Source organism: Andrena cerasifolii, chromosome 5, assembly GCF_050908995.1.
Source record: "Andrena cerasifolii isolate SP2316 chromosome 5, iyAndCera1_principal, whole genome shotgun sequence".
Lineage (NCBI taxonomy): Eukaryota > Metazoa > Arthropoda > Insecta > Hymenoptera > Andrenidae > Andrena > Andrena cerasifolii.
Genome location: NC_135122.1, coordinates 7,643,788 through 7,670,720, shown reverse-complemented (window position 1 = coordinate 7,670,720; position 26,933 = coordinate 7,643,788). Strand labels below are relative to the sequence as shown.

The 26,933-nt window shown below is 46.8% G+C and overlaps 3 protein-coding genes across 4 annotated transcripts in view; 1 reads left to right on the top strand and 2 right to left on the bottom strand.

Annotated features, from left to right (window-relative positions):
- The window catches only part of LOC143368653 (cilia- and flagella-associated protein 298), a 79,043-nt gene that overhangs the window by 23,652 nt on the left and 28,458 nt on the right, over positions 1–26,933 (top strand). Inside the window, exon 1 of one of the 2 annotated variants that reach the window (XM_076811579.1) lies at positions 26,363–26,902. The exons of the other annotated variant lie outside the window; for it this stretch is intronic. The gene's annotated coding sequence lies outside the window, so the exon portion shown is untranslated. Of the gene's footprint in view, positions 1–26,362; positions 26,903–26,933 lie in introns of those variants that run through there. 2 annotated transcript variants of the gene reach the window in all.
- Positions 414–6,441, bottom strand: Teh2 (tipE homolog 2 phospholipid transfer protein). The gene is made up of 4 exons (XM_076811980.1): positions 6,150–6,441; positions 5,639–5,897; positions 4,943–5,110; positions 414–4,682 (listed from the first exon to the last, which is right to left on the bottom strand). Exons 1-4 carry the CDS (start codon positions 6,433–6,435, stop codon positions 4,637–4,639), a joined length of 759 nt encoding a protein of 252 aa, XP_076668095.1. The 5' UTR covers positions 6,436–6,441; the 3' UTR covers positions 414–4,636.
- On the bottom strand, positions 7,293–9,742 carry Teh3 (tipE homolog 3 phospholipid transfer protein). The gene is made up of 2 exons (XM_076811979.1): positions 8,118–9,742; positions 7,293–7,434 (listed from the first exon to the last, which is right to left on the bottom strand). The coding sequence occupies exon 1, from the start codon at positions 9,469–9,471 to the stop codon at positions 8,128–8,130; it is 1,344 nt and encodes a 447-aa protein (XP_076668094.1). The 5' UTR covers positions 9,472–9,742; the 3' UTR covers positions 7,293–7,434; positions 8,118–8,127.

Genomic DNA, 26,933 nt, shown 5'->3' with positions numbered 1-26,933 from the left:
GGGATGGAATTTTCACGTGGAACTCGATAGCCTTTGGAATTCGTTCAGCTTTTTTCGTGTGTTGTACGGCTGACACGGCAGAGGAATTTCTCGTTCGCTCCAGATTTCATTACCGTGACACCATATATTCGAAAGCTCTCAAAAGATCAATCGCGCATGGGCTTGAAAGCTTTTCGAGTGATTGCCACTGTTACATAGGCGAAATTCGCAAAGCAAAATTGTACGTGCGCTCGCCGCGCCCGTCCCTTCAAATTGAAATGAAATGCCTGGTGCTGGTTCAAACATTTTCGCTTTGAAAATTTCCATCAGCTGTACGTCCAGTGTATCGTTGCACCGCGGGGCAGGTAAAGATTTGTTGGTGATCTCAAAGGGGAATTGGCCAGAGGGTGGTTTAAAGGGAAAGATCCAATCGATTTAACAGAAAACGTGTTTCTATGTATTTCAAACGAAATGGTACAATCTTTTATTTACAATAGTCCGTTAGTTTATCGCAGAACGAGTACGTTATACGTATGTAATATCTTATGTACAGTATTCAAGATGTAATGGTACGCGTGAAGCGATGGTCAAAGGTATTTCCCTCGGTGAAGATTAAAATCTGAAGGTGAAGAACTGGGAAGCTTTGCCTTCATTTTTCGGCTATCTATAGGAGATAGAGAGAGAGAGAGAGAAAGAGTGAGAAGAGGCAGAGAAAGGGGTACAGGTGAAGATAGGAAAGGAGGAGAGAGAGGGACTATGATCTAAGAAATCGCGATTGATTGAGGTATGAATAGAAGAATGCTGGAGAAGAGATAAGAAGAGGGCAGTAAGAGGATTGATATAGCATAGCTTAAGTATAGTTAGTGCAGGTACTGTTAGAATAATCAAGTAACATGCGATACAGCGTATTATACATAATTATCGATAGAAATAGACTTTACATTCGTCGCCGCTTTCTAATCTTGTAACCGTTTGCAATTCTCTTTCTCCGCTTCGTTGTTTCGCCCGTTCCCGAAGCATCCGGTGGCTTTCGGCCGCTCGTATGAAACCACTCGTTGAACAACTTCCAATAATCCCGCCACTGTATCACGTTTCCCTAGAAATTCGTATTATCTATCTAATTGCATCGACGTCTTCTCCAGCGACTGTCAATTATTCCCGCTAAATGCGGCTCGTAACTCGATGGTCACCCGCGAGGCTCTAATCGACTAATGAATTGGCACTAAACCGATCTGATATGAGAGATATGGAAGTGCTTGCAGACAGGCGAGCTCTCATGGATCTTTCAGGATTGTCTGCGTGACGCTCTGCGATCGTCGATACTCGTAGGCACCTCGATCAAGCACGGTGACGTCTAAATTGCGATTTACGCCGAACTATCCCGCGATCTAGAAACTGTCACTTCGATCGAACGCTACACTTTAAGAATCTGTTCCCTCTTCCCCATCAATCTAAGAGCGCCAGCAATTGTTCCACGGTTTAACGCAGCCATTCTGACGTTCGATCCTTGAAAACCTTCGGTTTATCTGACGCTGCAATCGGTGCAGAATCAACTGGCTGTTCAAGGCCACTGCTATCTCCGCGACATTATTCAAACATCCCCGTGATTCAAGTTTTTATAGAAGAAACAGCCTAGGGCGACCAGTTGATCTCGTTTCAATTGTAGCTATAAAAGCGCCTCGAATCTCGTTGAAAAGAAACATTCTCTCCGTCTTTCGTGCCGATCGTACACGTTGGCGTCTCGTGAATCGAGCATCTTGAGTAAATGTTTCACGCGACTGAAGGCGCAAGAGAAGAAAAGTCCCTTGAACGTCGTTCGACGCGCGATTTGAATGGCGTGCTCGATCTGCAGATCGCTGGCACGTGGTAACGGAAATCGATTAGCAAGCTTCGAGTGGGGAATGAGTGCCGAAACGCGGGGTCCGTTGGCATTCATCTCTCTGGTGAGAGCGGAAACACGCCAACTCGATGGACGCCTCGTGTAAGGCTGATTAAGGATTCACAACCATTCTAGATGTACGGGGTCGCGACGTAGTTTTCCGTACGCTTCGAAACAACCGTGCGAGTTCGGTGAGTTATTTTAGCGCTGTGTTCACGTAATGCCAATGCTTGGAAGGTTCAACAATTTATTAGTATCGTCATATGTAGCACTATGCAATTTGTTAAGAATGAACGTTCTACAACTGAGGCATCACTGGCTCTATGGGACATATTGACGTTGGTATTTAGCTTAATAGTACTGAATTTCTGGTAGAGACTCTTGATACGCAAGTTTGCTTCCTGTACATGGTATTTCATAACGTGTAAGCCTAATTTCAGGAACGATTTCAGCACGCCAACGAACTAAGAATAAGGCAATAAGAGTTTTTTACTCAAGAGTGAGTGATATTTGATCTTACTGACTGTTACTAAGTATTTTCGTATCCAAATGTCCATTGTGGTATATTATATTGTAGGAGAAAAAGGGAAAAGCTCGGGCGATGGGACTCGAAACCACTATCTTCGGATCCACGCCGCGCTGGCCAACCGCCTTAACCGATTCCCCCAAAGTCGACTCCCCGAGATCTTCGTGTTTCGGACTCTATTTAAGGCGCGCCACCTATGGTGCCACACTCGCACCTTAAGCCGTTGTTATACGCCGAACTCCTACAATATGAACCCTTCTTCTACAATCTTGCGTGCTGAATTCAAACCTGATATCATGGTCGCGGTTTATGAAACGTCCTGTACAACAGAGAGACGTGATATTGCGAGGTGTATTTAGGTTGGTGTTGTTGGTGATTAATTCGCTAAATGTGCTCGACTACGTCGCGTTGTTTCGCAGCTTATGGAACGCAGATCGCTCGTCCCTTCGAAAATTCAACTGAAAAGAAACCGATATCTACAGCTGTAAACTACTGTACGCACAGCGCATGCTCGCGTGCGTGCAGTCGCGCTTTACGCGAATATATCGTCGCCTACCTAGTACCACGACGCGACTGGCGTCCGCGTAAAAAATTGGTAACAATTCTTTATATCAATCTCCGTACGATAATCGATTATATTCACAGACTTCGCTTACAGACTAGACTTAACCTACGAATTCTCTTTTTTGGTGCGAAGACGAATCCTGGAGGCGATCGCGTCACATTTCAACTTGCCTCGTCCCTTTCGCGCCGACTCAAAATCACAAATTCTAGAAGGATCGGGACGTTTCCCCTGTTCAAAGATTCGCTGCAAAAATAGGCTAATCGTCCACCCGTTCTTATTTACCTTTACAATCTTGTTGAAGATCTAACAGTTCTATTTGCTTATTAAATTTCAAACGGGGATGCAGCTTTTCTTCCTACCGCTTCGTTTCTTTTTTTTCTTCTTCAGAGCATTAAGATTATCGCGAAAGAAAGTGGACACACGAAAATGGCACGAGCCTACGCAGGAATTTGATTTTCTTTTTACTTTTAGAATGCTCGACAAGTTTTCTCCGCAAAAGTAGCGGCTCGTCTTGCCCTCTTCAACGTTCTTTCCGCTTGATTCACTATCGACAGAGAGCCCATACATCCTCAGACCTCGGTATCGCGATTCTCCAAGTAGCAAACACTTCCAAGAAATGCGTTTCGCGCCGTGAAACACTCCAATCTAATATCATTCTCGCGCGACGTTGCATCAAGCAATATTCCATTGGAAGAGTGAAATTCCTCTCAGATACTCGTGATTTATCATTCATAGTTTCCAGCGACGCGACGTTTGGACCGAGTCTGAGCGAGCATGGCTTACAAATACATGTACACGAGCAGGTATCACTTATCCTATTACAAACGAATGCTGCATGTTAAAACGTGCCACACTTGACGTGTACTATTCCTTACGCTTAAGTTTATCACGTTTTAGGAAGGCGCACCTTTTTCCATACTCCCGGATCTCGTCTGGAATACTGGTAGATGATTGAGAACTGAGCCCTCTCCGCTCGAACGCCGGCCTACTTTACCTCGTAAATCCCGCGGTCTCGTCAATCATTATTTGCGCTCTCGTATAAAAATCTCGCGACAGGGCAGGCCCGACAGTTAAAAACGATCGCCGCGCGCTTCAAAAATCGCCGAACGAGATTATCCGGTTTTGGTTCCACGGTATTCGGTGTAAAAATATCGCAGACATCTGGTTAGCATTTTAGAGGGAAGTACTTTGAAAAATACGGATAGAACTTTCGATGTACGATCCCGTGCCGAACACTTGGGAATCGTAGCTTGATCACGGCTCATTTCGCGGCTTGTCACGAGGGGGGGGAGAATCTTTGAGAAAGTATTGCCGACGATAAGGACCATCGTCTCTGATTTATTGCAATTTTTAGAAAAGTTAAATGACAATTTCAGCTGTATTACAAGCGAGATTTAACAGTGCGAAAGTAGCGCTATAACCAATTTGTTTATGTCAGTGAAAGAAGTGGTTTAAGCGATCGGTGAGGCTCAAAGATTCGTTATAAGCATTGAAAGTAGCGTAGGTACGAAATAAGTCAGCCATGTCGAGACTACGAACGAACCTTATCTGTTCGTTACCAAAATGTCCCTAACACCGCTGTCGCTTCAGAAGGATCGCTTAAATTTAGAACGTACAGCGCGCAGCAGGCTTCTCACTGATATCTTCGGCGTCACTCCCTCGCAGGGGGGTGAGCCCTTGGTAGCAGTCAGTATTCCTCCTCGTCTTCCTCGAACTCGTCCTCTCCCAGGATGCTGTAGGAGTACAACAGAAAACTTGTGATAGAAAGGGAAGAGGAATCTCCACATAGAACTACGATATAGAGTATTGCTTCGAGGAATTGGGCACAGATTTACCCACAGAAGTTTCAGTTATCCGGGTAACAAGCTCGATGCTTCCCATCTGTTTTCAATCTCTCAGGTAAAATTCTAATTCCTCGATGCAATTCTGGAGTGACAACAAGGTAGGGGTTCATCTAGCCACACTGGGCACTGCATACATACACGTTACTTACTCTTCCTTCCTGGCGTATTTGTCAATGAGATTGCGACTCGGTCCCCCGCAAGACTTGCCCATAGGTGGGCAGTACCAGAAGCACAGCACACCGAGGGACACTCCGAAAAGAACCGTGGGCACCACTAAGGCTAGCACCAGGTGCCTTAAATTTTCATCCCAAGAGTACCTGGAAACATACGAAACATCTGAATATTATCTCAGTAGTTTACAAAGTATCGTAGGAGAGACCAGTTCGGCACCCCTGAAAGTGGGAATCGGAGAAAAATTGGTTATAAGAAATTGCAGGGTACAAGAAAGCTGCTATCGTTCGGTTGAAAATTTTCTTGCAAGCAAAAGAACACTGGGAAGTTAGGGGTTGCATGTGGCAGTGCATGAAAATTTAAATCTTCTTCTATTTATAAGTGTCTATACTCGTCTGCGGATCAATATATAAAATAATCACACGACGAAGGTAGAAAATGGCAGCTGGAGTTTCTAGTGACCGAAACGTGCCTCGCTGATTCCGTAACGAGGGATTTCGTCGAAGGGTAGTTTCTAGGGCAATTGGGGAGAGTAAACACGCCAATAGATTCGAATCTCTAGAGAACTGTCGCGACCCAGCCTATTCTGTTCCAGATGTGGATCGGGCATGGCACGCTTCGTGCTTTCGTTCGCGTTACATCCCACGGAACGCGATGGGAACGTGTAATTGTACCTTGCGACGACGGTCTCTGGGTGTGTTCTGCTATAATAGCAGGGGAATATCTTGCCCATGTTCCCGTATCCATACTTCTTGGAGAAATCGGAGCAATTCACCCTGGGCGGGTAACCGCAGCCTTCCGTGTTGACGAAGAATTTCGTTTCGTTCAGGTCCCACGGAATCGAGCCGAATGGCTTCGCCATGAATTCCTCGTACGGCAGCCTCGTGTAGTTCACTCTGATCTGGTGACAACGAAGAGCGGCGCTGGTGCAACCTGCAATCATTTACCACCCCTGAGGACAGCTCGCATCGACCTAATTCACTAGCTCGATTGCATCTACTATAATTCTGTATTACAAGATAGTATCGAGAATAGTGCCGCCAGAAATAGAATGGAGATGGAGATACGTCCCTTACAAACGATTGAGGCTAAACAACTATGAAATAGCGACGCCAATTGAGACACTAATGAAGTTACTTGTGTAAAGTTTTCCAAGGAGCAGTAATCGAGCGATCGCGATATTACCTTCTCTGCAGCTTGCCCACGAGCAGTTCTTCAGTCCCTCGGCGTAAACGTGATCAGTGACAACACAGGCCACGGCGTGAGGAGAGAAATCGGACAGAATCGTGGAGATCGCTGGCTCGACGACGAAGGGGATGAGAAAGAGGAAGGCGAAAACGGCAAGAATGGCTGTAGTGCCCAGGCAGAGGGACGTGTAGAATTTAGCTTTCTCTACCAAAGACGCGACTTCCACCGCTGGTAGTACTCCGCCCGCGGTGGTGGACTTGGTGTCCTCTTCCTGGGCGCCCATGATAACCGTCGACTCGTCGGACTCAATGATTGCTCGATTCTTCGGGTCCCTGGGACCCAATTGCCAACTTCTAAAGCTCCCTGTACTTCCAAGACTTTCACTGCCGACCCCTTCTTCTCGCCTCCTGCGGCGATACCAGCGCAATTTTACTTCTAGCTTCTTAACGAATTATCTTGCTCGTACTTTGTGATTGAAGCGATCGGATAGATTCGTAGGCCAACGCTGAGCTTCGACTGCCAGTGGTATCTGTTCTCGTTTCGATTAATCGTACAGTAAGCTGAAGAGTTTGAAATACTTTCAGATGATTTAACGAAGCAACGCGACGAATTGCTGCTAGTGGTGCAGAGAACGTTCCCGATCAATCATATACCAGCAACGCACGTCCTTCGGCTCTCAAAAGTGTTCGGTGTGTACGTGTGTAATTAAGAATATCAGGTTAGTTAGAGGTATCGTATAATGAACGTTCCTTATCTACATGTCACGGCGAATCAATCAGTAAGGGGGACACTTAAAAGCTACCGACGAATGTCACGTGTAAAAGACGCCGAATTGTCTTGTTCGTTTAGTTCGTTTTGTTCCGTCGTATCCAAAAGTATGCTCGAGTCCAGATTCAGGATCCCCCCATTGCCAGCAGGGGAGACATAAGCGAGAGCTGTGTCGCGCAAACGTTTTCGCACGAGCTCCTCGAAGCGATCCGCCCCGCGTGTACGCAGGACACGTGTGAAAAGAAGCACGTGTGCGCTCTCGAAAAGTATTCTGTGCAGGCAGTGCAAGTAGGAAAAATCTTTGCTTTGGTACACGCTTCGCTTCTCTTGACCGCTTGCTCTCTTTTTTGCCTTGATTTCTTGGATGGTTTTGCTGAAGTATTTGTGTTTTGTTTTTGGTTTTTTGCAAGATGAGAATTTTAACCACGCGTTCCCCCCCTCCCCACACCTTAATAATGCCCGCGCAGGGAGAATATCGACTGACGAGCCGGACTCTCCTCCAGGAGGGGAATGCCTGTTAACAGAAAGAAATTGCCGTTTAACAAATGCACAATTATTGCTCTGTATCCTTAAAGCTAGATAACCGTATAGGCTTTCCCGAGTTATCAGCTAAGGTGGCTGTCTAAGAAACACTTCACTGTAGATCAAAGTTCACTTGACCCCTTTGGTGTACTATATCTTTGGTACAAGAATAGATGAAGGTAGCTACTATGTACACAAATTATTCCTCAAACTACCGAAAATTTAACAAGTCTGATTCACGGAGGGAAATATAGCATTGTACTTTCGGTGTCTCAGTAATAAGAATAATATTCCTTCCTCCCAATCATGCCAACTTTCATACAAATAACCCTTTCATATCAACAACAGTTCGTCGAGTAATTACATCACTGCTCTCAAACTAAGCATACCGTCCCGGAAGCAAATGACCATACTTTGCGAGCTTGTATTACTCATCCCGAGGATGAGAATCGCATATAAGATATCATAGCTCCTTTCTCATCTTCGACATGAATTTAACGAGCTCCAATTTTGCCATTCGCTTCCGCGACACCTTGCGCGCGAACAGTATCCTCAATCATGAACGATTCTCAGTAGATGCTTGGACGATACGTGCGATCGTTGGACGATCGCCTGAAAATACATTTCATAATCGAAATTGCAGTGTTCGTCGTCCCATCGTTTAACGATTCTTACGTGACGGATCTCAGAGCGCCATAGCAGAGTTTCCTCCGCCAGAATCCCCTAGGCTACCGGAAGCGCTCTTCTCTATCGACGTGAGCGCAGCACCGGCGCTGCCTTTGAATCTCATCTTCGCGTCGTCCCCGACCACCACGGACCTTTGACAAAAGATCAACGTCAGGCAACTAACGACAAACAGAATGCTCGGCAGCAGCAGCGCGATCAGGAAATCCTTGTACGTGGTCTCCAGGTCGAAACGGGACACCACCACCTCGGTGTTGCCCTCCGCGTAGAAACAGGGGAATCTGGCGCGTGCGTTATGGTCTGACCCGTCTTTCCCATACTCGTGTAGGAAATCCCTGCACTCGTCGCGGAGGGTGTTGACGCAACCCTCCAGATTGATCAGCAGGCGACTCTCATTGGCGATGATCAGATCCTGCTCAGGCGGCGCGACTATTCTGGTCTCGTCCAGCGGCTTCGTCGCGAATATATTCAGATAGGACAGGTACGTGAAATTGGTGAGATCGGTGAGAAGGTCCTTCTCGAGGACGGACCCGTTTATGCAATCCACAGCCTCGACGCCCAGGGTGGAATTGAAGATTCCATAGCAGGACGCCATCATCACGTCGCCACGGTCCTCGTGCCAGATCTCCCGGTTCGTCAGAACGTCTATCGCCCTCTCGCACTGGCTCAGATATACCTTATCGCCGGTCAGTAGTATCATATTCTTGTTCCTGGTAGGGATATCCACGCACCTGCGGTCGCAGTTGTAAGGGGTCCTGATACGTTCACAAGTCCCGCGATTGCAATTGAACAAACCGTCTATGTCTATGCAAGTGATCTTGCCGCGTCTGCCTGAACACTTCATCGGTGGATCGGTGTCGTGGAATATGCACTCGAACGCGTCCGTTATGTTGATGCACACGCCCGAGGAGCAGTTGAACGTGCCGGTCAGATTCCGACACTCGTCGGCTATGCATTTCGATTTCTTGGCGTTCTCCTGATCGATACCGTAGCAAGTCTTGTTCGTGGTGTTGGTGCAGTTGGCCAGTATTATCGTGGAGCCGTTTCTGCGGAGGTTTACGTGGATCTGGACGCAGGGGCCGGACGTTTTCGACAGGCACCACTCGCCGCAGCTGCCCCAGTCGCAGTTGTCGGCGTTCACCGCTCGAATCGTCGTGCACATCACCGGCACCTCGCTGATGCCAGATTTAAAGGCCCTTGTGCTTGGCATGTAAATCGCCACGGTTAAATATACCAGAGCGACGGAGGATAAAACAGCCGTCATCTGGCATATACAGATCGTCCCGCAGATCCGGCCGTCCTGCGGCGGGATCACCAGGTTCTCCACTGGCACTTGCTTCGGCATCCTGCCGAATTGTTCGCTTCGACCACCAAGTGATACACAAAGGTGTATTCAATGAGTTCCCATCCTACGTCAGGCTGTTCATCGTCGTTGGTTACACAAATCGCTGGCCTCTACATCGTCGTCGCCACAGCGGACACACTGCTTCCTGTTTCTTTCGATGGTCCCTTCGGCTTATAGTCAAACTGTAACTACGGGCCTTGCGGTTCGCGGTACGAACGCTTTATCGATAGCTCGGTTTATAGAGTTCGCGGGCTGTACGTACCGCCAGTGATATGTCCCATGGAAACGAACAGCCTGACGGTTCAACAGTTTCTCTCCATCGCAACGGCACACTTTATCGTGCCCCCCAGCTGTCGATTGATCGACCTATCACCGCCCTCGAGGCTGTAGTACCAGGCTTCTCTGGATTTCCAGTTGGTCTCGCCGCTCTGGAGGCGTTTGGGGCAGGTCAGCTGGCGGGCGATCGACGTTGGGATTGCCGATTATTTCGATGGTACTCAAGGCCAGGCAGAGGATTCACATCGCGAAGACGAATGTATCCGCGTCGGCGTTGCTCGCGAGTTGAAGCCACGGCGTTCTTTTCACGGCAGGACGAGGCTGGCCGCGCGCGTGTTCTGCTTTCGGTCGCTTTGCGCCTCGTGTGAGGTGCGCGGACAAAAAGCTCCAACGGCGGCGCGCATCGATCGTTCGCGCGCACATGCGCCTGGCCGAACTGCAACCACACCGTGCACTGCCGCATTTGACGTCATTGATGTACCGCCGAACCATCGGGATCATCTCTGTTGCGGGATGATCGTCCAGAGATGGCGGGGTCCGGTGGATCCTAGCGGCCAAAAATTGAATCTAACGAGGCGGAACGTCCTTGGTAAAAACGTTATTTCAGAATCGAGTTCCACGGCCATAGGAATTAAAATAGCACCTCCCAGATCGATGGTGTCTTTTGATAGAGTCTGCAACAATCTGCTTGAATTGTTGCAGAATTTTGTGGGCTTCTATGAAGTAGAAAGCACATTTTTAATCGAGCTAGAATGGACAGTCCACTGTGTTCATTGCCTTTAAAATTTTCGTGCTTGCCGTGGGATCGTAAATATCGATCAAAGATCTTTGTATCTTGGTAGTCCACTTGCTTCATTCAGGAAGAGTTTCAAGTCCTCTGTTAAGGATATATTAAAACATTTCAGTATCCAGGTTATCAGCTGAAGTAGAATGTTTATCCTCGGTCTCGATGTGTATTTGATAGTTGAGAGCTCAATTCATGTGCAGCCGTTTGCATGTCGCAATGCTGCATGTCAATGCAGAGCGTCATGGAATAAAAATTACTCGAATGCACATTCAGGGAAACTAGGTCGAAGATCAGCCCCGTCCAAGTTTCTTTAATCGTTTCCAGCGAAACTCGGTGTTTTAATGAAAGTAGCGCAGATTTAGCTCGTGTGTCATAAATATATCGTTTATTATTACGAATGATCCAAGTGGTTATGTAACTTGAAACGTAGTCACGATTTCCCAGACAAAAGTTCCGCTGGAAGATATCACGGTTCGTAGGCGTTTTCGAAAGGAATAGATAATTAGTAGGAAAAGGAATCGTTTCTGATATGGTACGTATTTCCTCGCGATATTCTGTCAGGAGCGCGTTACTTTCTTCCATGTCCCACACCTACCATCGTCGTAACTGTGACACAGTTTGCCTAGCTATAGGGCTTTCTGAACAAGTGACACAGTTTCAACAGCAAGCAACAGAAGCATGAAATACAAAAAGCATAAAGCTTAAGGCACTAACGCGTAATTAATTTCATCTGTGCACAAATGTCTCCTCCCCATCTTCATCACCTTACATTCCGCTTTAAGCACACAAAATCGACTACCCCCCGAAAAAAACATAACATGCATTTCAAAGAGAGCCTCCTTTTAAGGGGCAACGCCACGATGATAGGCCAAAAATGATAGGATAACTTTGGAAGCGATTTTAAAGAAATTCATGAACTGTATTAAAAATGTAACACAAGGTTCTTATGATATGTATAAAGAAAAACAAAACACATTTTTTTCAGACTTTTTTAACAAAAAATGGCGACGTAATAGTCGCACCAGTCGACACTTTTTTCCATTGGAGTCGTTCCACGGTGGAATTTTTCATTTCCACACCGCTGGACCTAGAACAGAAAGAAAAAATGTTTTGTAACCTGCACACAAGATACTAGAGAAGTACCCAAGATTTCGAAAAAAAAACCTTCGAATTTTCTCATCGTCTTGAATTTTCTAGCAAAAACAGGATTATTTTCAAATGTTCGCCATTCTTTCAAAAGTGAATATTTGTTCGAAACCTTGGGTATTCTATAGTATCCAGTGTGTAGAGTACAAAACTATTTGTCTTTTTGTTCTCGGTCCACCGGTGTGGACATGAAAAATTCCACCGCGGAACGACTCCAATGGAAAAAACGTATCGGCTAGTGCGGCTATTGTGCCGCCACTTCTTGTTGAAAAAAATCTAAAAGAAAAGGTTTCTTGTTCTTCATACATTTCAACCTTATATTACATGTTTAATAAAGTCCATTAATTCATTCAAAATCTCCTCCAAAGTTATCCTACCATTTTTTGCCTATCACCGTGGCGTTACCCCTTGGGCCATAATTCCACGTATGTTAAACAAATCTCCTAGCTGAATTATAATAACATGTGGTTCGGAAGCTCCAGCACCGCGTAAGGATCCATAATTACTGCAATTACGTGGCCTCTCGCGAGGTCGTAGGCACCTTCCAGCACGAACGGCGGGAAAAAAAGAAATATGAGTTTTCAGAACCCTGGAAAGTACCGGCGCAATGTAAAATCGCGCGAGTGTGGGAGGTAACGCGTGGATTTCCATCGCTGCGAGTTAAAAGTCGGGATCGCGATAACGCCTGTTCCCGGGGACGATTTAAATATCAGCGAGCAGTTTCCATAATATGTACGCCGCGGTTTCTTTTATTAATTGCTGGGCACTCGAAGCCGCGGCGAGGCTGCGACACAGTTCCCTGCCGCGATAGGACTTTCCACGCGGCCGGCACAGCTCGCGACGCGGGGGAAACGAAATTAGAATCGAGGGAGAGAGAAAAAAAAAGGAAGAAGTGGAGGGCTCGACGCGTTAACACGTAATGTAGTTTATCGAGCGTCAGCCGCAGACGGTGTGGCGCCTTCAGCTTTTCGCCGTGTTCTTTGTGACCCAGGCTCCAGCACGCGTGTCTGGCCTGCCATTTGCAATTCCACTGCTCCACGGGCGAGAATTCGCTCGCGCCATGGCTGGCAATTCTTACGGGGTCCCTGGCGATTTGCATTCGGCGGGGCTAGCCTCGTTTCGCGAGCACCCAGCAGCGGAACGGGTATTAAAAACGCTTCGAGCTGGCACGAATATAAAACGCACGGGAACTCCGCTAGGCATCGACGTCGCTGTAATATCGAGCAGTCGCTGAGTTACTATCCAACGTGAATATCGAAACGTAAATGGACAGTCGGGAAATTGGTTGCGCGAGCGCGTGGAGAAAGGCAGCGTACGTTTGCTTTTACATGATTCGTGTTTTTATTAAAAGAGACTGTAGTTTCACTTTGTTTATCTAGCCGGAAATTGCTTCTTTTTTTTTTAAATTCCATGCTTCGAAGTGTCTGCGCGTAGTTGATGTCTGGTACCACAACTACGCCAATGCCTATTTGAATTCCTATGAATTACGGATGCGGTTGCCTTCAACCATAGGAAAGTACAAATCTGTGCGAATGTTTCTCGATGGCATGCAGGCTTGAGTGGAATCCTCGACATGCCTCGAATACCTCGGAGACTTTACCAAGCAAAATGAATTTCCCGACGAATCAGGATACAGCTTCTGAAATCTGTAGTAATTACACAAGCAGACCTTTCGAGAGTTAATGTATAAAATTGAGGACCTTGCAGCACTGTTGCAGCTCCATCTTTACCAACTTCGAGTAACTTAGAAGAAAAAACTGTTTATAAAATTATTGCTTCGACTTAACATTAAAAAGAGAACACCAATTGAAGAATATATTTTTTCACACAGTAAGTAATAGCTATTGAGTCGATAAGTTTTTATTTCTCTTTTTGGCGAATTCTTCAAGCCTGGAGCTGCCCGAAACGAAAGTATTGCACGAAACTGTAACGGCGCAGGTCCAAAATTTGCAATAAATCGGTTATCGGATTTGCTTGAATCGTGCACCAAACGATGTAGAATTTTTGTACGTACATTACACGTCGTAACTCAAGAATTGTAAAAAATGGAGTCGCACCTCTCTTGTCGCAAGGTCCTCAATAATTGAGACTCGATTGAACTTGCGCGGTAAAAGTCCTGTCACCGCGACAAATTCGATACGACAAATTCTAGATAATAATTTCGTTCAACGCTTCTCGTTTCCTCCAATTTTCTTTGTCCCCGGAGCTTCTAGTTAAGCAGGCACGGATCCTTTGTCCTCGTTGCTTTTTTTCCGTTGCTTCGTCTCCAGCGTTCTAGTTTGTCGCTGCTCGTTAAACCAATAGGACACTGTCGTATTCTCCGCGGGCACGGTTATAAATATTTCGGGGCTATCCCGTGTTCCTCTGATTTACAATGCTCGTAAATACGCGCGGGAAAAAAGCACTCGACTGTGCCGGTGCTTTTTTGCGAAGCGTGACTGTGTTCGGTTCGTGCAAGCTCCGCTTGGAATTCAGCATTCACCGCGAGGAAAGATTCTTCTTGCTTCCTTCGCATCGTCGGGGGAAACCTTTATCCTTTGAGTCCTCCGTTCGAAGTACTCGATGATATTATTCATTGAAGTTAATATCGTCGAAGGAAATCCTCTTTGCGGTGCTCTATGAAAAATGGCTGTGTGGTATCGATTATCGTGCATCGCCATAGGGACGATTTATCTAGCATCGCTCCTATACACAGTGGAATGTATAGACGGCTACAAATGTCGCATGGCTTTGAATATCTGCAAACGGGGTGGAAAAGCGACTGATTGCATAATCTCTGGCGAAAGTCGAAGGCTAGAGATTACCAAATGTGTCGAAATTGTGGAGCACAGCTTCTTCGCACGATAACAATGTCTTTTCTGTAGGTGTTCTTATCTGTGACATCGTAATGTATTTTAAGAAGATGCCTATATTCTTTGCAGCGGTATTACGATAGATTCTTTGCACACAGAATTTTTACTACGACTTTAGAGCTGAAGTTCATTTATAATTTATGGAACGTGTCACTGCACAAAGAAGGGTGTTCGTGTAATAATGAAAATATTAAAATTCGCTAAACTTTTCTTCTTACACTTCTGAGATACTCGCACCGGGAATTGCGCGCGTAACACTGCGATTTATAAAGAGAAAGCATCGTTTCGCGTTAAGACTTATTCATTGTCAAGGTGACAACGAAATAGGCAAGAATCAAACGCACTTGTACTACTTCGATTTACATCACATGCGACCCGATCTAATCAAGTTTCGACGTGTCTAAAGAGATCACAGTCATCCACGAATCGATACGTTACATAAAGCAACATTAAACAGAATCTGAAATGGCAGGCTCGATTCGGCGTCGAAGCTCGACCGCGTTTTTTCCCCTCGAAATCAAACGCCACTTAAACAACCGTACCACTGCAGGAGCCGGCTGCGTTTCTGTGACGCATCCTCGTGAACCCACTTAAAATTAGAAGCCACCGTATCAAACGGGAACCCACGGTATTTTATCACCACGTGCTGCGTCTAAGAATAGACGAGCTGTCAATGGCACAACGATCCGTCAGTCTAACTTTGTACAGGATCCGCTGCACGTTGCTCTCAGCGACTGAATCTCTCAATGAGAAGGAAGATGCAGCCTCTGCACCATATTAAAACTCTGCTGCACTGGAAACGACGCAGTAACGGACAAGGCGGGAGGCGAAGAACCGCGCGAATTGGAGGGTCCAGTGAACGATGAACCCGCGTTTATCGGTCGAGGTACCACGACGATCGAGCCGCAGATCCTCGAGCCAATCGAGACAATCCCGGCAGCGTATCGCGGAGGAATCACTTAACTCGAAGCAACCACCTGTCAAACAGTACGTCGCACGTTGTTTACACGAGCCTGGTGGAAGCGGAGCCCCCGCAAGCGAACCGACGAGCACCTCCGTCGCGGTGTCGCGTGTCGATAAACCGTTTTGTTCTCGCTTGACTCGGGAAACCGGGGCGAAAAGCGCGCGCCTTGCGGCGCACGAAGTCAACTGGGCGTACTTACGTTAATCGGCGATGATTCGGCTACTGGAAGAAGCCCCTGGAAAATCCGCTTTCCGCAGTCTCTCCCTGGTCTTCCTGGGGGAAACAAATATGGCGGCAGGCTACCACTGGAGCTTCGATGGCTCCACCTCGCTGTTGCCGTATCGTACCAGAAAATCAATACTCCTGTTGCCCACCAATACCATCGTGGCTTTTTCCTCGAAACGCGGCACCCGTCCACAGCCGCGGTATTTTCAGGAACGAGGACTTGGAATTATGTATAGGACGGCACGGAGAAGACCGGGGGGTACCAATCCGACCGGCTCCCTGTCCCTCTACGTTCTCTTCGTTCCTCTTCGTCCCGCTGGTCTGCCCTATTCAACGGTGGGAAAAAGTGGCCTGAATGGGAATCGGAAAATCAGATTTCCTGATCCCGTTAACGGGGGCTCACCGGCGACTACCGTTTTCCATTGTCGCTTCGGTTTACCAGTGTTTCTGCCTCTTTCTAGCGCTTCCAGGCCCACGGTAAAACACGGGTTCCTTTCAGCCAGCGTACCTCGGGGCGGTGCGTATAGCGATCAGTTTATCGGTACTAGGTAAATATGACTATTCCCGAGGGTATAGGGTATTGGTCGCTTTTATTTTTAACTTTTCCCTCTTATCCGCGCAGTTGTCCTATTCGTATCTTCTTCGTTGAAAATGGCCCTGTTTCAATTTCGTAGTGGGCTTTATTCTTCTCTACTTTCTTAAATTTATGACACATCTGTTTATGATAGCAGGAGATTAGTAGCCTGCATTTCATTGCTGGCGAAGTTTCACTGTTTAATTCCGCTTCGGTGGCAACATCAATCCGTCGGAATTTCGAATTCGATTTCGCGAGTTTTTCGTCCGTTTAATTGGCCAAGGGTGGGGGATAATTGCCGTTCCCGGGATAATAATGAAAATTACTTTGAGCCGAGCGGCCGGTCGCCCTTTTTAATTAATTAACTTCGCTTGTTACGACGATCGGTTTAATTAGCTACGTGGTCGCGGCTCGGAACACGCTTTTTCGCGAATCCAATTTTTTTGCCGCGGGTAAAGTGAATTGCGCGGTTTCGGTAATGAAATATGTAGCATCTGGCGGGGTGCGGATTTGGAATTTTAACGAGCCTAGTTCGATGGAGCTGGAAAGATCGGTGTTGGAATGTGAAATACTTAGTGCCTAAGGTAAATGTGCCCGTTATCGTTCAGTGCCCCCAGTCATCTTATGGTTCTGCAGACGCCTTCGATTCCTCCCTTCCTCTTTTCCTTTCGCAGGGAGCAGAGAGAAGCGATATTCGTCGTCGATAATTTGTTTGCTCGACCAGGTCCGACCAGGCGAGCCATCCAGTTGTGAATGAAGGCGCAAGGAAAGCTTTATTATGATTACCTTTCTTCCCGTGACGCTCCCGCTTTTCTCCGCGGAACGCGGACGAATAAAGACGGTGAAAAACCAGGCTGCCAGCGATTAATCAACGGGATTTCTGTCGTTTGTTTTGCCCCCCCCCCCCCCCCCCGTTATAAGTGTACGCGAGACCTAGTTGCTGGCTAACACGCCACGATACTAACGACTTGCGGCAATGATTTTTTCACTGATTACGCACGCGAAAATTCTTGGATCGCGGTAGGAATAGGGAACGAACAGGTGGCTTGTGGTACGAAGGGGTTAATAATTCGACGACTACGTATCACGTCAATATTTATTTTACTTAATCAACGAAATACATAGTTTCTGCAGAGTGGACAAAGCGATTTTATTACAATCAGCCTCGCAGCTTTGCAGGCTTGATTCTCAGCTGGATTTTGGTAATCTAAAAATTTCTTTGCCGAGAGATGCAACTGTTGGAATCTTCAAAAGTATATATAGATTTTAACAGGCTTATCTGCATCCTTTTACCTCTGTTTTTGCGCGACGAATGATAACTGGCTGGCAAAGGCGCGTTGCTTCTGCAGTAAGTAAATTAGAACGAGTAGGGTTGGCTTACGTGCCAAAGAAATTGGCGTGTGTCCCTGCCGTCGCCAGGGGAATTGATATTTCCGTAGACCCTGGTAGAACCGTGCACCTGCACAACGATATTCCGTAACCGTAACCGATACATCGCCGATGATACTTTTCACATTATGAAATTTCAGGGAACGCCACCCTCGATCCGAAAGAAGGGACACGTTACGTAACTTCCACATCGACTCGGCGTTTTCCATGCTTCGAAGTTGTTAGGGGCGGAGGTATTTGGTGCTCCTCCACGGCTGTGTTTAGATTTGGATCTAAAGGCTCGAAGCTACCAGGGATATTGTAGCTCCCGAGTTACGTTCCTTTTGCAGCCCTTTTAGTTTAGAGAATCATAAACTGATGAGGACTACTGTGTCCACACTTCGAAACACTTCAAAATCAAGGTGGAGCAGCAATAAAGAGATACGTGTCCCTTAGATTGTTGCGCTTAACAATGTAGTTCATAAATTAAAAAACAACGCGTCAGTTGGATATTGTCCCGCGTATGGCTGCTATAGCACGTTCATTACGATATTGTACTCGCTATAAACGGACAGTTGTATTTTTCTAGTTCCAGGGAGATAACGGTATTCCACGACAAGCGAGAGCAATTACTGCCGCGGAATTACCCGGTGCAATCGCAGAAGGGTCCAGCAGCGTTTCATTTACGATTAATGAAACCATTCATCGTCACCGAGCAAGTTTCTTTTTACTCGCCGTGAATTATCCCCTTCCCGATATCGTCGAATATTTCCTCTCGCCAGGTGTCCACGGGCCGTAAATGCAAATCGATGAGCGAAACAAAAAGTACTCGCTCGGACGGGCATTCATGCAGGTGAAATCAAACTCTGGGGCAAATAAACGAGTTACGACAGCCACAGCCGTTCTCCGCCCTTGCGCGTTATATTAATCACGTCTTTATGAAAAATCGGGGGTAACTCTACTTGGCTTTGACAGTGATTAACGTTGAAGACTCACCGCCAGCGTTTTATTCCTCGGAAGGAGATTTATCACGGAACCTTTCTTCTCCCAAATATCATTCTATCAAAGAATTAAATGATCGTCTCTACATCCCTAAAACATTCTTGGCTTCTGTTAAAGTCAAATTCATCACTCCAAGAATAAATCCGCTGAATGTGCTCTTCGCAAAGATCCCAGTAATTTCTCCTTAATCCTTTTATTTACCTACACGTCACGCATACCTACAGTTGCTTGGATTTTGCTTCATTGAGCTGTGACACATAGCGGGTTCGTCATCTTGTGGATGGAAAGAAGTACTCAGGCTATCGTGATCACCCCGGGCCAATTTAAATTGCTCGAATGGAATCCAACGGGTCACGTGGAACTTAAGAATACATTGAACTTTTTAATTGGCGTTCTCGTTACATTAGTTTGAACCGCCCAAGCGATTCCGCCTCGCGTTCCTCTAATTGCACCTGAACTCCCGCTCGGCGTTTTAGATTTATCGTCGTCATTTGCATTTGACGCATCGCGTAATGTATGCAGATTTTCCATGAAATCAGTCGCACGGAACGCTCGTGCGCCGGAAGTCAGGTGGGGAATTCCTGTCGTTGGAAATGATCCACAGGTCTCGCTTATCGCGACAATCGAAATCTGTCGCCCATTGCGCTCCTTTGAAAGAATTCCCACGTTTCCGAAGCCCCTGTCCAGGGCACAAAATATTGTCGAGTGGATTAAACGCGAGGGGGTTGTAATTCTGAGATCTGGAAAGAAGTGTCGAGTAAGCTTGTGGAAGGTCGGAACTGGAGGGCCCAGTCCAACCTCGCCACGGTGGATGGGGGCCGAGAAACGAACTTGAAATTCAAAAAGTTTCGAGGAACGAGGAACAAAGAGAACGAGGATGAGGTGTTATCAGCTGCGACCGAATGGAAGACCGGCTACGTCGAAGACCCACCGACGCCATTTGCATCTGACGCGCTGTCAGTTAACCCAGAGGATTATCAATAAATTCAATAGAGAGTGTTTGTTGAGATACCACGGCGAAGTGGCCCATTTGTGCCACTTTCGTACCAGAAGCTTCAGACAATAAGCTCGTTATTGGTTTTGGTCAATTGGTTACTGGTCTTTTGATAAGGGATAAGAATTCCAGCGGGAGAAATCGATGAATGCTTTGTCTGTATTAGAACGCTCTATCACTTATTATCTACCGATCCTCCTTTGTTTTTTTAAATCTACGGAGATCTACTGACCGATCCACTCATCCATCGCCTTAAATTAATTTCGAAGCGTACACACACGGATCTCCACACCTACCCGTCTTCCTTCGCTCAAAATGTCACAAATCCCAGTAGCGAATCCAGAACAATCCGCTTCAAACTCGGTGAACTCGAATTCGCGACGTTCTTGTAGCCCCAATGTCATCGAGGCCGGGGGAAACAGATTCTATTAGAACTGCCAGTGACGTGGGATTAAAAGTTGCCAAAATAAGGCGCGCGGTTGTGCCAGGAGCGAGATACCGAAAAGTAACCATGGCGGATCGGTCCAAGAGGGGGCGAAAAAGTACAATTAAACGTCGAAGATATACCGGTGTCATTTGCATCGGACACAGCGATGGGGGTGGGCCGGAATTATCAGAGGATCCGCGGAACAACGTACACGGATGCGAGAAAGACATTTGGCCCAGATTTCGGTTCATTGGCTGAGGGCCAATTTTCCCAGAGGAAACGTCGCGCTAAGAACAAACCAGCCCGGTCGGATTGCTAAGGTCAATCTTTCCCCTGGCATTGTGACTTCCGGGGCAGGCAGGGACAAAGTGCGATCTCACAATGGCGTTGCCGCCTTTGACCCTCTCGCCGTTCACCGAGCCATAAGCGGAAAGCGAAAGAGCAGGATTGTTCGGAGGGGGAGTCAAAAGGACATTTAGCCGGCCGCTGCTTCACGCAGATTCACGTTCAGCTGGAGGCGCGGCGGTACTTGGCTATGCGAGAAGAAAGGGGAAAGAAATGGAAGAAGGAGCGATTAAATTGTTCGGTCGAATATCGGAGAATCATGTCGGTAAGAAACTGTCATCGAATAGGTACTTTCTTCTTGTGTTACAGCCTTTTGAAGTTGCATGCCAGTGGAGGTGTTCAAAGTGGGATACCTGAGCAAGAGGAGATGAGGTATAACGTGCAGTGTGCGTTACATAGGAAATTCGTTATCGATACGATTAGTGGAATGAAACATTGACGACGCAATATAGGGACTTATTGTGCAGCCAGGTCTCCCTCAGGGCCTGAGGCTTATCCTCAGTTGGGATTAGCGATCCCGAGGTGCCAGAGCTATCTTATGCCAAAGTGGACAGGCGTTTTGGGTCGGTGCCACCCTGTAACGAATCGTGAAAAACACATTTGGTAGCCTGTATCCTCAAGGGTAGTTCTTTGCACATCACTTGACTGTGTTCCAAGTAGCTCCCTACACTTCTTCCACAAACTACACTTACCTTGGCCCGGCGTACATCGATCTTCACGGTCACTGTTAGGTACAAGGCAGGCGTGGACGAATACTCGAAATTCATCGCGGATTATTACCAAAATTCCTGACATCCTTGCCTGCGAGCCTTGTTGACTTCCCACGTACGTGATTCGTCGCGAGCCACGCCAGGAATTTCGGTTAGTATTATATTATTGCGTCCTAAGGAGCTGCCCGGTTTCGTGGCTCCCGCCTCCGAGCATCACGGACTCGATCCAGTTCGTTTGCAGCCCCTGTGATTCGCAATTATTCTGATTTTCCTTTCGCCTTGTAATCATCGAAGGCTATTTTGAACGCCGGAATGCGTTTCAGCGGGAAATTGTTCAATATTCTTCACTGGTGCGCGCGAATGGTGGGAATATCAAGTAATTCGTAAAGTTTCCTCGCGCCTTAGCGTGGCACAAAGTAGCCGCTGAGATTATACGTATAAATTTCGACAAGGTTCGCTGACCAGCTTAGGAGTTTACAAGTTAGTTTAAAAGTTATTAATTCCTCGACGAGGCAGCCCCTTTTCTTACCCCGAGATTATTCATCGGGAAGTTGATCGTTAAAATCCAGCGGAATCGATGCGAGTAACCGGAAGCTCCTGGGCGAAACCTGATTCTTAAGGATTTTCCATTTCGGCGTCAGGTTTTGTTGCGTGCCAACAATCGCGACAGACATCTCGTCTGCCAGAGGCGGGGTAAAAAGAGCGAAAGGAAAATTTTGATTCATAACACCGGCGGTGGAATACGGGCCAATTCGGCGTGGCGAAGCTAATTGAGACGATTCGCCGCCTCCTTCGTGCATGCTAGATGAACGTAACACCGTTGTCACGTTGCTGTGACCACTCATTTCACGGTTTCAATAGAAAGCCAGGATGCTGGAAGACTCCTGGCTTTGTGTCTGTTTTTTTTTCCTGGTTGATGAAACGTGTTCCGCGACGTCGACTCATTTCCACAGCACAATGCCAGCAACATGACGAAAAAGCTGGTAGTGCTCTCTCTGTTCCTTTAAACATGCTCAGACACCTGAAACTCCATTCCCATTATACTGTTACAACAAATTCGATCTTCAAATTACATTATTTAAATTACGAAACTGTTTTACTAAGCGTAAAAAGTAAATAATGGCTTCAAAACGATTGGAACATCGGGTTTGTTTCCGTGTCTGACTTAGCTTGGTTCGTACTACTTACTGGGTCTCTGGCTGGTCGTGGGAGTTCTCCTAGGTTACTCGGATCAAAATTAATAGCAGTGGGTAACCGTAAGGGGGCATTTCTACTATCCAACGTCGTATTGAATAATAATTATTTAGCAGGTTTATAAAAACAATTGTTCTTTAAGGGAGAGATAGGATTCTCGTATAATAGCCCCCGAAACTTATGAATTAAACAGGAGTTACATCATCGAAGAGGTGGACAAGATTCCATAATAATTAATAAATAATAAGAAGAATCGACATAAAAGAAAATATTTTCCGCAAGTTTAAAGATGCCTCCTTATATCCCAAAGGAGCTAAATCCAATATGACAAACAGTTTTTTTTTTAAAAAATCTTCAATATCAGTTACTTAAGCAATGAAGCGAATTGTCAAAATTTTGATAATTTCACTGGACTCAGGCTAAACATTGTTTCAAATTATATATTTCGAGGTACGTAACTATTCCACCAGTTGCAGAAATGAATAAATACTAGTGATTATTAAAAGAATAACAGCACATTTCTGTTTTTTTTCTTCAGATATTGATAAATTCTTATAAATGATACGTGTACACACTTTCTGCTTATCTCTGACAGGTCATGACATCCTTATAGTATTGAATTCAAGACTGCCAGTAGTAATTGGCCGTAAAGAGGTAGTCGCAGTAACACAAGGTCGTATTGATCAGGCATAACCGATTCGAACGCAGTCGAAGTAATTACTTTGGCAAAATACGCGGTAGACCTTCAACAGCCATAAAACAATTACGCGCAGACTTAACCAGAAGTCCAATGAACGATACTATACCCTATAATAAGCTTCCTTCGTTGGTATGCACATTCAAAGGAGGCAATTTAAGAACATTGTCCTCTATAAATCGAATCGCCGCTTTCAATTGTTGTCCTTTGACTTTCAATTGTTGTCCTTCATACGCTCTTCATCTTACCATTCACAATGCGCTAACGCACCCGCCATTATCTTAAATTTGACCATTGTTTACGTACACAAACTCGTTTATCGCGAACTCCCCTGGGGGTAGTATTTCAAATAGAAAACAAAAACAGGGTAACGCGAAGTTACGAGGGTTTATTTTAATATTCCTCCGAAGACAGCCAGCACGGGAATTTCATTTCTCATGTTTAGGTAGGTGGATAGGCCGTTCCAATAGGTGTACCTCGCGACTTTTCATTTTCCAAGAAAAGCAAGGCTCGACACGAAGGGAGCGACAGATCGATTTAATACTTCATACGTCGTCAAAAGGAGTACGCAAACGGTGTAGCACAATACCGACAGTCTGAATAAAACAGGAAGAATGATATCCTCCGGTGCTGTCTGCCTCGATAAAGAAACAAGGCTTCAGCGAGCTTGAGGACCACTTCACTTTCAATACAACGACACCGAGTAGGTACTTTGCCGTGAAAGGGAAAGGGAGACGGTTCGTTATTACATTGTTCGTGGTGCAACGTCCTGTAGGCTTCTTTTTCATCGATCTACCCCTATATCGTGTGTTAAAAGAAGCTAAACGCTTGGACAATTGATAGGTACTCGAGTACTAACGAACCACGAGTTTGAAGCTCCTACTAGAATTGATAATATCGACGGGCAGCAGAGGATAGTGCAATTATTTTATCGCAAGAATAAGTCATTTTTATCGTAAAAATCTCATCCTCCCTTTCCCAATACACCGCGCAGATCCCTGATAATTGCAACTACAGCGAATTATACCTATTGAAACTTCTTCGACAAATTGCCAACTCGGGTAGGAATTGCGTCACTGATAACAATGGAAGAGAATAGCTGCAACGTGAAATCTCGTTAGCATTGATAATCGCTCAGCAACAGCCTCGCACGCTTTCAGCTCGAAATCTATGTTGCAAAATGTATTAGCAACAAAACAGCAGATAGTAGCTGCCTTAATCAGATCCACGCTGTTCAGCTGCGAGTCACTAACAGAGGCTAGAACAAGCAAACGCGATAACCAACGAACTGTTCATCGTAAGCCGGAAATGGACATCGAAACGCGTTCGCCAGCTGAATAGGTCTCGCGTGTTGCGAAACGGTGGTCGCGTTCAACCGCCGGGAATAATTTTCGAGCTTGGAACTCTGGGAAAACTGTAATTCCCCGAACTTTGTGTTACACCGGGATTCGCGTGCATTTACGTACCGGCAGAAAAGTTACGCCGATTTCGGTAAAAGATCGTGGATTTATGTCGAAGGTAATTGCGACTATAAAGCGAAGAATTGCAGGAGACAGGACGGAATCGTATAAAACTGAATGAAGGAGCGTTGGACGGCGTTCAGAGGGAATTTTTCGGCACGATGCAGTTGAATCCTCGAGTCGATAGCAGTTTCAGAGTTTCTCCATAGTTCTGGCTCCGATGGGCAATGGAATTAATACGAAGATTCCAGTAGAGCTGGCTTCCATTTTAGAGGAACCGGCCTCCCTGCTGGGATCGATTAACCGTGCTGGACAAACTCGCCTAATTTCTCAGGCTCCTCTCGAACATGGGCCAACCTCGTTCCAACGATTTACAACTGTTCCAAACTCCGGCTAGACCGGTTCTTATTGGTTTCTACCCCGAAGCTCCCGGGGCTGCATCAGCACTAGGTCATTAGGGAAACCCTGGAGGGTGCATACGCGTCCTGGAGAATTTCTCCTGTAACAGTTCCTTACAACCCCCGTTGCTCCTCGAGAAACCCAGTTTCATTATCACAGTATATCCTTTAATATCCCAGGGGGCTGCCAATACTTTATTTATCTAGTTAGAATTAATTTTATTGATCGCTCGCCTCCGTTGCCCAATGATCGCTGGCCTCCAAGCCTTCAATCTTAAACCCTCTTTATTCTCCCTATACGGTTTTTTTGACCTCCTTTCCTCCGATCAATTCTATGCAGTGGTATCATGCAGATCGACGGAACTCGACGTGCAGACATCGATAAACACGCTGTGATTTGGCATTAAACGTCGGTCATCTATTAAAATCTTCTGGCTAATTTCCAGCGTAAGGGGTAAGCGTGCACAGCGATATTCAATATAGGTAAATAGCGAGAGCACCGGGGGGTACCAGCGACGTGTATGTGCAAATCCACGGCCTTCTAAATTTCCCTGGAAACGAGTAACAAGCGCTCGCGCCATGAAACTATAACAGATAGCAGTATCGAAGAGTGAATCATTTGGAATGGCCGCGATTACAGTCGCAGCTCGTACTACATCATCGGGCATAGTTTCACGAAATTCGCGAAAGTTCGTAAACCAGTTTCAAGAAGCATTTCCGCCCAGTTACAGGATCGATTCCTAACTCCGTGTTACGTCTCGTTATGACTTTTCGCCTCGAATAGCTTGGGTCCGATCGAGGTTATCGCCAATTTTATCGGGACGCACATTCGCAGGAGTTTGTTAACGCGTTGTTAAGATGCATTTCAAGATCCATACGACTATCCTCGTACGTACAATACAACCTGTACTCCACGTTTCGAGCAAGCTGCAAACCCACGAAACCATCAATCAAACCCTCAGCAATATTTCCCCTCCTGACTTTCAGCCCTCAGCACGAGAACTCCTCGGGAACTGCAACTTTCACCAACACCCCGTCCGCCGGTGGTTTCTGTCAGTCGATCCAACCGAATTCTCGGATCGATATTATCAGCCCTGTTCTAAGAGGGTGGGCCGCGGTGAATGAACAACGAGCGCGACCCGCCTACGGTATGATGGGGGTGCCGTGAGAAGGAAACAGGCAGGCAGAAGATCGCAAGGATAAACAGGGCGCCGGGATAGGGGGTAGCGAGCGCGTAGAGGGAGGTAGCGGAAAGGGCAAAGAAAGCGCGAGGTCGGGAAACGGCGAGGAAAGCGAGCAGGGTTGAACCGAGGGTTACAACAGGGGACGCCCTGTACGGTGGTGTCGGCGGTGTGTCGGCGTGAGCGTCGTCGGTGGCGTCGGCGGCGGCGGTCGATGCCACCAGATGCCACTGTGGCGCTGGCGTCGCTCGAAAATAAGCTCGCCCAAAAGCTCCACCGACTGCAGTAGCCCGGCATCCGTCGGCGCCGCGGCCAGGACGAAAATTTCCCGCGGTATATACACCTCCACCACCGTGCCAGGCTCGCCGATGGAGGCTTGAATGGCAGCTGGGGGCTGACCGAGACCGCGAAACAACGGGGCGACGGGCGTCGGGGGTCGAGTACAATTTCAAGGGGGGAAAAAGAAAGAGGGGGAGAGAAGGAGGAGGAAGGGAACGGAACGGGACGATAAAGCGAACGTGAAGGATGAGGTGGCAGCCGTCGTAGCTGGACTGAAAGAGGAATCGGAGGGCTCGGGACGCGCCGCTTGAGCAAGGAAGGCGATTCGTTCACTGGCTCGATCAAGGCGCGGTGGTTTTCTAGATCGCGAGACAAATGTGCACGGTGGAAAGTGTGACATAGTGCGCGGAAGTAGGCGACGAAGGGAACGGGGGCGGGCGGAGGTACAGGGCAGCGAGCAAGTAACGCGGGAAGAGGAGGAGGTGGGACAGGATGCGGGGGCACAGGAAGAGGGCGCAGAGCCCCGACGATTTCTCTTCTTCTTCATAGGGGGTACCGTTCCCTTACCCTCCGAAGCAATCGA

Bases quoted from the DNA above. Each gene is read 5' to 3' on its own strand.
- Teh2 (XM_076811980.1), bottom strand. From the start codon at position 6,435: ATGGGCGCCCAGGAAGAGGACACCAAGTCCACCACCGCGGGCGGAGTA. The intron at 5,898-6,149 runs GTAATATCGCGA...AAATGATTGCAG, and splicing joins GTGGGCAAGCTGCAGAGAAG to GTTGCACCAGCGCCGCTCTT. The intron at 4,683-4,942 runs GTAAGTAACGTG...GTACTCCTACAG, and splicing joins AAATACGCCAGGAAGGAAGA to CATCCTGGGAGAGGACGAGT.
- Teh3 (XM_076811979.1), bottom strand. From the start codon at position 9,471: ATGCCGAAGCAAGTGCCAGTGGAGAACCTGGTGATCCCGCCGCAGGAC.